Source organism: Sciurus carolinensis, chromosome 7, assembly GCF_902686445.1.
Source record: "Sciurus carolinensis chromosome 7, mSciCar1.2, whole genome shotgun sequence".
Classification (NCBI taxonomy): domain Eukaryota; kingdom Metazoa; phylum Chordata; class Mammalia; order Rodentia; family Sciuridae; genus Sciurus; species Sciurus carolinensis.
The window spans coordinates 98,588,783-98,600,827 of record NC_062219.1 but is presented as its reverse complement, the minus strand read 5'-3'; the positions used below and the strand labels follow the sequence as shown (position 1 = coordinate 98,600,827).

At 36.7% G+C, this 12,045-nt stretch overlaps 1 protein-coding gene across 1 annotated transcript in view; it reads left to right on the top strand.

Moving 5' to 3' along the window:
• Positions 1-12,045, top strand: part of Prim2 (DNA primase subunit 2) — a 283,327-nt gene that overhangs the window by 226,756 nt on the left and 44,526 nt on the right. The window contains exon 11 of the mRNA XM_047558364.1: positions 4,436-4,562. Coding sequence (XP_047414320.1) covers positions 4,436-4,562 — 127 coding nt within the window. The remainder of the gene's footprint in view (positions 1-4,435; positions 4,563-12,045) is intronic.

The following is a 12,045-nucleotide window of genomic DNA, read 5'->3' as shown; positions in this document are numbered from 1 at the left end:
CGTTTTTGGTGGGAGAGACCTGAGGGAAGGTTCCTAGTAATTTTTTCTTCCTTGAGTCTTCAGTAGAAATCAGGAGTACCCTGAGATCCATGAAGGACTTTAGAAATGATGATTCATTTGACCTTTGCAAACCAAAGGGAGGCATCTCCAGACCCAATTAATGGGAGGATGAGTCATGTGAATTGGGAAATCCTGCAGAGTATACTCCTAGAACCTTCCCTTTCTTTTCTGGATTTAGGAAGATTTTTGGTGATGACATATAATTTAAATGCCAACACTTCATTGGCCTTGCATGGGAACCTGTATTGACTACAGCCGAGGCTTCATCTTCAGGAGATGGGAATCTAGAGTTGAGGAGCTGGAGGTGCAGATGGTGGAGAACATTCTGAGAGAGAAGTCTATAAAGGAGAGTTGGGAGGGGACAGGAATTTGGGGGTAGAGTAGAAAGCTTTTGGACGTTTACTTGGTTGGAAATTTTTTTCTGAAGTCATTGCAAACCTCGCTAATTTGAGAATTGAATTAACCATTTTTCAGCCTCTTCATACAAGGTAAAATGGGCAGAACACTGTGCATCTGAAAATTTTGTTCCTTTTTGCTCTAGGACCTTCTCTTAGGTGGACTAGTATGGGGATAACTTAGAGACCCAAAGGGGCTGTAACTGAAGAGAGTTTTTAGTAAAATGTTGCCAGTAAGAAAGAAAGCAGACAGTTTATGGGCTGCAGTGGTGAAGCACATTGTCAGGAGGGGTGTGAGAAGGAGAATTTCAGTTGACCTAAGTTCCCATGGGAGAAGCAGGATTAAATAGAGAAGCCTAGTAAAGAGCCAGGAGAAGAATTCCAACTGAGGAGTTAGGGAGTGGATTCTCACTTGAAGCAGAGTTGGGGGGAAATTCCCCATTCTATGACTCAGGAAAACAAAGTCTGGGCATCCAACCCAGTTTTAGACAGTATACAGGTTGCCCCCATATTCACCATGGTTTGACTTAAAAATTTTTAGTGTTAGATGATGTGAAAATAATACACATCCAGTAGGAATCTTACTTTTAGTTTTGAATTTTGATCTGCTGGGCTAGGGATTTGTAGTATGATCTCCTTTGGAAAAACTGGGCAGGATCAGCAAGCCATGGCTTCCTGTCAGCCATGTGTTCATGAGAGTAAACAACTGAGACTATCCTGTGTTACTAAACTGATATTTGGTAGTAGGTAGTAGCTTTTCATCACTGTGACAAAATACCTAAGAAAAACGAACCTAAAAAGAGGAGAGATTTGTTTTGGCTCAGTTTCAGAGGTATCAGTCCATGTAAGCTGGCTTCATTACTTTGAAAAAGCCTGTGGCAAGGCAGGAACATCATGGCAAAAGGGAGTGGCTGAGGAAAGCTGCTCACCTCATGGCAGTCAGGGAGTGGAGAGAGGGAAGAAGGGTCTGGGGACAAGATGTAGTTCCCAGGTCCATGTCCCTAAGGACTTACCCCTTTCAATTAACTTCTACTTCCTACAGTTTTCACCAACTCCCAATAGTCCTTTCCACTATGAATCCACTGAAATATTAATCCATTTATGAGATGATCCATTACTTCCCAAAAGCCCCACCTCTGGCCCAACCTCTGAAAATTGCTGTCTGAGTCTTTGGAGGACATTTCACATCCATACTATAGCAGTAGGTTAGGCGTATCAATTGTATTTTGACTTGGGATATTTTCAGTTTATGAGTTTACCGAAACATTGAAGTTCAGGAGCATTGCTAGAATCTTAAGAATCAAAATCTGCCCTCACCATTCTTCAGTGGACATTTATTTGACAATCAAGCAGGCAGACTGGAGACAAAAGTCTCAAAGTGTGTTGAGGATTGGTTGTTACATCTGAGGGTCTAATGATGGTGGTTGGATCAGATGTGAATTAAAGCACCAAAAACTGGTAAAGAAAAAGACAGAGCTGGACAGTAGTTAAAACAGTACAAATAGATTTTTATTCAGGAACTACTGGAATATTGGGGAAAGAACTGGGCTCAGTTCCAAATACAGCATGGACAAGGAGGGATTTACAGCCAAAAAGTAGACTGAGAGTCGGTGAATGGGAAATTTCTAAAAGGAAATAAACATGAGGACTACGACATAGATGAGGAAAATTGAGAACGGAAGTCATGCCTTTAATCAGTGACCAGGCTGGGGAATTTTTAACCCCCTTACATCTTACAAACTCCAAAGCCTGGGATTTCCAACAGCCCTGCTGATGTGTTGCTGTTAGTCTGAACTTAGAGAAAAACAGCCAAGGACAACTCTGCCAGCTGAGGTGCACTTAAAATAACTCAAAATAATCAGAGTTTTATTCCTATCTACATAATAATACTTTTTATTGTTATGTGTAGTAATTTTAAATATGAAATTTTGCTGAAGAATTCATTCTCTAAGCTTTCTAGAGTGTCCATTTTGTAAGTTAAAGAATCATGGAAGTAAAAACTGTAACCTCTTTATAGCCACTTCACTCTGATTCTTAGATTCAGAACCTTGAAGATTTTGCCCTTTGAAAATAACTTGCTACTTGGGCAAGTATTGCTTAACGTGTCATGTAGGAACATTTGATGTGCTTTATAAACCACTCACAGCTACTGATAATTCTGGTTTTGATAGCTTGAGAGATCACTGAGTAGTGAAAGCAGGGTGCAAGTCTTAAGAGTATACTCCTGTGAAAATGTGCCAACATTTTTCTCTCAAAGTTTGTATGTTTTTGGAGTAGAAGATAATTTTTTGACTAAATCTTTTATTTGCCATAATCTAAAATTCATTTTAGAAGCTTGGTTACAGGTCTTATACTTTTTGCCCAAATGATAACTTGACATAAGATACTTACCTTAACCCCCATTTCCTTCCCAGGAAAGTTAGATTTTTGTCTTAAGATTCTACCAATGTTCACCATTGGCTCCTGTCAAACATTTTGTCAAAGGCACACTGCCTTTGTTTGTCCAATGGGGTATGGATGTCACCTAATAGTGGAATTAGAAAACCAACCAGCCATCAGACCCTGGAGAATATTTAATGGAAGCAGAATAGTGGGACAGTACCCTTTCAGATGCTGTGGTAGTACCAAAGAGTTCTTCCACATTCACTTAGTTCATTTTTTTCTTGCATGATGGTACTGAGCGGGGTCCAAAGATTTAAGTAGCAGATTTTACCTCAAGGAGCTAATGGTCAGGAACAGTTAATCACCTATGTAAATAGGCGATTGATAGAAAATAGAGGATGTAGTGTGTTATAAGAGAATTACAATTAAGTGTCATAAAAATCAAATATGTAATGAAGATGAATCCTCTAGAGCAGTATAGGTAGATACAGGGAGAATATTACTGAAGTTTGGAGGCAGAGATTACTTCTGACTTTGTGCTCTGAGATGAAGTATCATCTAAAAGAAAGAAGTTGCATCCTAAAAAGATTTCATTGGAACCTATGATTTTTAAATACCTTATTATTGAGAAAGTGCACTATTATGGAAAGAACATGGGCTTTGGAATCAAACTTACCTACACATGATTTTCAACTCTGCCATTTATTTAATAGCTGTATTATATCACATTGCTTCATTTCTTTGAACTTCAATTTTCTCATGTGTAACATCACAGGTGAACTGTGACGATTTAAATGATTAAATGGGATTACAGTTTTAAAAGCACCTAGCAAAATGCCTGGCGGTACCTAATTGCATTTCGATAAATGTTAGTTCCTTTTTTTCCTCTTATCTTGCTCATTTCAAAGTCCCTTCCATACCATTAGCTTATTTTATGAACACGGAGGCAGGTATTCCAGGTAGGAAGCAATTGCAGTAGTTCGCTCATTCATCAGGCACTTGCTGACTACTTGCTTTATATAGTGCAAATGCAGAGGAAGACCTTAATTATTTGAAAAGGCATTTCAGAAGTAGAATGGGTAAATGCGGGAATTAAGAAACAACTAGGGGAAGAAAGACAGAGGAGAGGGTAAATAATTAATCTAATATAATCTCTGGAATCAAACTATTCACAAAACATTTATATTAGGTATTATAAGTAATCTGTAGATGACTTGAAGTATATAGGAAGATATAGCAGATTATATGCAAATATTGCATAATTTTATCTGTGGTACTCCAGCACTCACAGATTTTGGTATGGGAGGTGGGCAGGTTTGGTGTCCTGGAATCAATCTGCATGGATAATAAGGGATAATTCTAAGTAACATTAGCTGTCTTCTACTTGAGAAATTATTTATGAGTCTTATTTTTGTTTTTAAAGGAAGTATTTGTATCATAAAAGATGCAGTGAATCTATCTGGCATCAATATACCTTTGTCCATGAATACCGAATTTATTATAGAAAATATCACTTTGTATACATGATTCTAGCTGGCATTACAACATCACTAGTATAGTATTGACTGAACTTGTCCTTTTCTTTTTCTCTCAACCAGTTTGACAGAGGTTACTCTTATAATATCCGTCATAGCTTCGGAAAGGAAGGCAAGAGGACAGACTATACACCTTTTAGTTGTTTGAAGATTATTCTGACTAATCCACCAAGTCAAGGAGACTATCATGGTAAGTGCTTTCAGTGGATATGCTGGAAAGTACAGAAGCCCAGATTTGTAGGAAACACAGAAACAATGTCATGGCTTTCTTACATTACTGACAGGACCCAGTTTGTAGCTTATGTCAGTCATGGGTGTCAGGCTAGAGCGCCATTACTCTAACCGTGATTTGTCTTATTACTGAACTAGGTCAGGGAAGAGAAATTCAGCTGTACTTCATTTTGTGCTGGACTGGGCTTTTCAGTCCTCGATTTACCCCCTTCTGCTGTTTCCTTTCTCATGTTTTTTGCAAGTGTCTTAGAAGACTCATAAAAGTGTTTCAAAGTTTTTTGAAATTGAAATACTCTATTTTGGAATATTAGATTCATGAATTTTCAGAAAGATTACTGAGGAGGAGTGTGTTTTATTTTCATTACTGTTACCTGATTAACTAACAAATAGTAAGCAATTTTATAATTCATGGTATCAAATGTACCTATCAATTTGCCTGAGTTGTTAGTTAAAAAGTTCATGTCAAACTATATTCTGAAGACTGCTAAATTCAGTTTTTTTCTAAAGCAATTGCCTAAGCATACATGGAAAAATTTATCATTTGTCTGATGTGTCAAGCAATGATTTAATAGTTTATATTAATAATTTTTAGATGACCAAAGCATTGCTATAGTATATGTCAAAACTATTTTTTTTTTTTTTTTGGTTTTAGAATCTTAAGTGAAATAGTTTTACCAGATCGCATACTTTTAGGCTGTTAAAAGTTAAATAATCACAAATAATATTTTTAGAAAGATTCCATGTGTCCAAAACAGTATGAAATGCTTGTACATTGATTATTTAATAGATGAAGAAGTGGCTAGTGCTTTTGATGTGCAGTGAGTGATTTTAATCACTTGTGTTAGAATCCCTAAAGATACCTGTGGAAATGCAGATTGTTCAGTTCCCACCCTCAGACATAAAAAAATAGATTTTATTTTCATTTCCTTGTGTAGTTTTTATGTCTCCTAAAGTTTGAAAATCATTGACCCTGATAATTCTATTGAGGAAGCCAGAAACTTCTGTTAGCCTAGCAGCTATACCAAGCTGTGAACTCAGAACTGAACTCGCGGCCAACTAAACTCCTAAGGATTCTTTGTGTGAATTTCCAGGTCTTACCATTCATCACTTATGTAATTGATTTTTATTAGGAAAAATGTAGAACTTTATATTTTTTTATTCCTGTTAAATCCTACTTATTTATTTCAGAGCATTTTTATTATATTTTGTTTCTAATTTAGACTCTTTCATTCAAGAATAACAGTGGTAAAGCTTATCTGTAGTGGATTTGTTCAAAGAACCCCAGTGGGTGCTTGAAACTACAAATAGTACTGAACCCTGTGTATACTATTTTTTCCTATACATATGTACCTATGATCAAATTTGGTATATAAACTAGACACAGTTAAGTAATTAATAACAAATAATAAGTACAATAATATGCCATAAATAAAGCTATGTAAATGTTATCTTTCTCCAAATATCTTATTGCCCTGTACTTACTCTTCGTATGATGTGAGATGATACAGTGCCTATGTAATGAGATGAAGCAAGGTGATTGACATAAGCCTTATGATGTAGCATTAGGCTACTGTTACAAGAAGGATCATGTTGGCTGATCTTGTGTCAGTGAGCCATTCTGATATCAGTGGTCAGATGTCAGGAGCAGATGATGTCAATGCTTGGAGATCTTCAATAATTGGAACTTTTTTTTTTTTTCCCTGAAATGTTTTAGAGGATCTTGTAACTGAAAATTGTTTTTGATTTTTTCTTAACTCAAGTGTTGCTACAGAGGTTGTGCTCCTTTAATGATCATAAGGTGACTTTACTGCTACATTTTATCTGAGGATTGTGTTCTATAATTTGTCCCTTAATGTTTGTGCAATTAGAAACATGTTAGGAAATTTTAGTAACATTCACATTGCTGGTTCTGCTTCATTTTCTTCTTCATCTTCCTCTTCATCTATGGATAATAAGTTCTTCCAGTTACTCATTTAACACTTCTTAATGGCCTTTCGTATGTTCTTCCCCTTCTTCATCAAGTATATCAGAAAACCCTCCACCAATTTGTCTTGCTGCATAAATGATTTTCCTTGTCTCTCAGTCCCTGGGAAACCTTAAAATCATCACAACTTCACTCCATAAGTTCTTTCAACAGGCATTCACAATTTCTGATTTTAACTTATCCACTTAAGTTTTAATGAATGTTATGGCATCAGCAATAGTGAATCATTTCCAACACTGTATTATGTCCAGATTAGGGTCTACATCAGTTGCTGATTAAATGAAATCAAATACCAAGTGGGCATAAGTGGCTTTGGCAAATCAAATGATGCCCAGGTTAAGGGAAGCAATGAAGGTTATGTTTGGGGGTTAAAATACAACCTTACCATTTTTATTTTCATAGCAAAAAGATTCAGAATAGTGAGGTGCATGGTTATTAATGCTATTATTAGTAACATCCCTTCCTGTTCTAAGTATGTTTTCATTTCTTGGTGAAGCAATGGTAGAATCATTCCATAAATAAGATGGGTGTCACCAATACTTTTTGATTCTGTTGGCAGAAGATGGGCAGATAATTATTGTTTTTGAGAGCACGTGGACTCTTCATTCTGTTCACTATATACCTAGCTTCATCATATGCCCTGTAGAGGTGCTGTTTTTGGAGTCCTAGGCCAGGGACCCAATGGATCCTGGCAAATCAGGACTAAAAACCAAACAGAAAAAACAGTGGTAAAAAGCGGGAAAGGTACTTCAGTCAATATGACCATATTGGGAGATGAGTGAGAATAAGCATCTCAGTCCTGTCTTTAAGGGTACTGACATGAACTGTAGGTTTACTGGAGCACAGGGTAAGAAGTATGCATGATTAAGCAGTCTTGGTCAAACCGGGTCTGGTTGATTATTATCTCAGTTCTGACTCTTTGAGGTAGCTCTTGAGAAGTCAGGAATCCTTTTTACTTGAAGGGACAGTTCCCATAGTTTTTTTTTGCAGTATCTTTATCACCCTTGTGATCCTAAAAGGGGGTAATTCAGTTCCCATGAGATGATTGATCCTACTTAGGTGAGTAGTCTCTTCATGGGGTGATCTGCTTGGAAGGCTCCACTGTTCCTGGAAGGTACAGGGTAATAACTGAAATTTTGTTGCCATTCCAGAGATCTGGATCAGGACTTTTATAAGAGCTGGAAATTCACTTGTCCCTGCAAATCTTGGTCTTGTCTTGGTGTCCTCAGCCTTGAAGTTGGTAGATTACCAGCTTTGGATGAACACTCCTTAAGTGATTAACTTGCCTGTGTGCAGAGTTGAGCAAGAATCTGACCAAAAGTAAGGCAAAGGGGACAGGTACAAAACGAAATCAGAGATGACAAACCTTTGTCATTCTTTTAATTAATCATCAGACATCAGCAGACCCAAATTAAGAATTGGTGCTATTATCAAAAACAGCATTTAAATCCGTTATAATGCTACATAGTACAAGTTAATCTGTCCTTCTGTGTTTTATGCCCTAATGCCTTCTTTGCACTTTTATGAGCTTCTATTGAACATCTTCTTCCAGAAGAGTGGTTTCTTTGCAATTAAAAATTTACTTTGGATGTCATCTTTTTTCCTTAATCAACTTCTTTAGCTCTGCAGGAGGTGTGATAACAGCAGCTTTTTCCACAGATTTAGCCTCTCCAGTAATTATGTTTTTTGTTCCAAGTCTATTCCTGAATCTGTGTAATCTCTTACTTGGAGTAAATGGCTTGATGTCACACATTTCAAGGGACCCTTGCTAAAGTCTTTGTATAGTTTCAGTGCTTTCTGGAGCACCTCGATCATATTTTCTGTTCATGTCTTCTACCCACAAATTTAATGCTTTTTCCAACTTAACTAGGCACTTGTCATATATCATGCTTCTAACTTGTGCAGCTTGAGTTGGATAGCAGAACTAGCATGAATTTCTTTTTCCTTCTTCACCATTTCATGGATAAAAAATTTCTTCTTACCACAGATCTTAGTCATCTCAGCATTGTATTTTTCTTTCCTTAATTAGTTGAGAACTTTCACCTTTTCACCTCTCTTTGGCATATCCAAATCGCCAGCATCAATACTCTTGTACCTTGAGGCCATTATGAAGTTAAAAAAAAATTTATTTGAACTTAAGCATTGTGGTACCATGACAGTTGTGATACCAGACAGCTACTAAGTGGCTTAATGGGTAGATAGTATATACAGCATGGATACACTGGGCAAAGGGGTGAGGTGGGAAAAAAACAAGATTTCATCACACTACTCAGAATGGTTTGCAATATAAAACTTTTGAATTGCTTTTTTTCTGGAATTTTTAATTTAATACTTTTGGACTGGGGTTGACCTTTCATATGTGAAACCACAGAAAGTGAAACCTCAGATAAGGGTGGACCCTGTTCTGTACTTAGAAAACACTTACCTCATATTTTCAGGACACATTTACTTATTCCCCCTTTTAAAAATAAGCGTGATTATTTTTTAGAGCTGTTTCAGGTTCACAGCAAAATTGAGCAGAAAATACAGAGTTCCCATGTATCTTATGCCATTACACATGCACAACATCCCCCATCATCAACATTCCCATATCAGTGTTATATATCAGTTGTAAAAATCAACAATGATACATCATTATCACCCAAAGCCCATATTTTATATTAGGATTTATATTAGGATTTGCTCTTGGTGTGGTATATTCTATGGTAATGGAATTTTATATGCCATATATCCATCATTGTTGACAATAGTTTCACTCTCTTAAAAAATCCTCTGTGCTCTGCCTGTTCATCCCTCCTTCCCCTTAATCCCTGGCAACCACATCTTTTTAACTAACTTCATAGTTTTGCCTTTTACATAATGTCATATAGTTGGAGTCTGTATGTATATAGAGTCATACTATATACAGCCTTTTGAGATTGTCTTCTATCACTTAGCAAAATGTGTTTAAATTTCTTCCCTGTCTTTTCATGTCTTGATAGCTCATTTCTTTTTAGCATGAATAATATTCCATTGTCTGAATGTACTGTAGACTATTTATCCACTTATCCTCATTTACTGAGGGACATCGTAGTTGCTTCTAAGCTTTGGCAATTATAAATATAGCTGTTATAAAACTGTGCATATGCACGTGAGCGTGCACGCGTACACACATTTTTTCTAATATTGATTGTGAGAAACTACTAGAGTGTCTGGAGGTAAAGCTTACAAAAGTTGTGAGAACCTGCTGACTCGGCCCACACTGAGTCTCCAGCATTTTACCTATAACAAGTGGGCTTTCCTGTTGACACTGCTTCCCCTACAGGTTCTGCTCATGGGTTTCTGCTTCAGTCAGGTGTGATTCTCTGTTTTTACCTGTCTCTCCAATTTGAGGGGTAAGGGACAAAGTTTTTCTTTTGACCTCACTTTACTATTGGATTTGCGAAGTGTTGATTTATTGATTTGTTTTGCTTTTTTCTCGTTGAGGTTGCAGTGGTGACTTCTATCATCCTTAAACAAAACTGGAAGTCTATCCTCCTTCATTTTATGTTATTTCAAAATTGTTTAGTTCTCTAGGATGACATTATTTCATCAACCAATGCCACTTAGAATAGTTGTTCAACCAGTTATAAATCAACATAAGCATATATTCTGACTTGTTTTTATCCATGTCCTTCAAAAATATGTATTGAGTAGTCTTATCTATGATTAGTGTTAGTTACTGCACCTGTTAACTTGTTAGTGCATCCCTGGAGATCATTCTATTTTATGTGGAAGACAGGAACAAAGTAGGTGTTTATATCACCAGCTTCTCCAAACAATAGTTTGTTTCTTGTAGTTAGCATAACTTCAAAAGACCTTTCTATGGTCATTAGTACTTCAACAATAAACAATCTTCAGTTTTTTGGCTTTGTTCTTTTAGACCTTTCATACAGGTCTAGTTATCATTTCAAATGTAAATTGGATAATTTTGTGTAGCCTGTCTCCTTATTTTTGTGCCATTTCATCATTCTGTGACTAAAAAATTCCCCATACACCCTCATTTCTTTTTCATTGGTATGTCTTGTAATTTTTTTTTTGATACTTCAAGAATAATAGCTTGCACATTTTGAGGGCTTTCTATATATATGCCAAGAGCATATAAGAGTTTATATTCCATTCGTATGGTAGATTTTTGAGATGGATATTATTATTTCCTTCAAACTGAGTTAATAAGAAGATATTTGTCTAAATACCCAACTAGTAAGTGGTGAACTGAGTTTAAATTCCAGGCAACATATCTCTAGACTCTTCACAACGTATTATACACTTTCTCAAAATATTTCCTTGTAATTAATATTTGTTGTCTTCTGAATGAAGGATAAACTATACATTTTGAAAGTTACAGTGTAGTTTGTAGGGGTCCATGGCATTTAGTGGATGTTTTGTTTATAGTTATTTATTTATTTATTATGGTACCAGGGATTAAACCCAGGGGTGCTTAACCACTGGGCCACATTCCCAGCCCTTTTTTGTAGTTTATTTAGAGACAGGGTCTCATAGAGTTGCTTAGCACTTTGTGAAGTTGCTGAGGCTGGCTTTGAACTCATGATCTTCCTGCCTCAGCCTCCCGAGTTGCTGGGATTACAGGCGTGTGCTACCATGCCTGGCTGTTCATAGTTATATTTCTTTTTTTCATACCTCTTTTTTTAAAATTTATTTTTATTGTAAACCAATGCGATACATGAAGTAGAGGCATACCATTTGTGTAATCATACATTTACCTAGGGTAATAGTTTTTGGTTCATTCTGTTATTTCCCCTCCACCCCTCCCACCCCTCTTTTCCCTCTATATAGTCCCTCCTTCCTCCATTCTTGCCCCCCTAACACCCCACATTATGTGTCATCTTCCGCTTATCAGCAAGATCATTCATCCTTTGGTTTTTTTTGAGATTGGCTTATCTCTCTTAGCATGATATTCTTCAATTTCATCCATTTGCCTGCAAATGCCATTATTTTCTTATTCTTTATGACTGAGTAATATTCTATTGTGTATGTATAATACCACAGTTTCTTTATCCATTCATCAACTGAAGGACATCTAGGTTGGTTCCACAATCTAGCTATTGTGAATTGAGCAGCTTTAAACATTGATGTGGCTGCATCTCTGTAGTATGCTGATTTTAAGTCCTTTGGATATAGGCGAAGGAGTGGGATAGCTGGGTCAAATGGTGGTTCCATTCCAAGCTTTCTGAGGATCTCCATACTGCTTTCCAGAGTGGCTGCACTAATTTGCAGCCCCACCGGCAATGTATGAGTGTACCTTTATGCCCACATCCTCTCCAACACCTATTGTTGCTTGTATTCTTGGTAATTGCCATTCTGATTGGGGTGAGATGGAATCTTAGGGTGGTTTTGATTTGCATTTCTCTTATTACTAGAGATGTTGAACATTTTTCCATATGTTTGTTGATTGCTTGTAGATCTTCTTCTGTGAGGT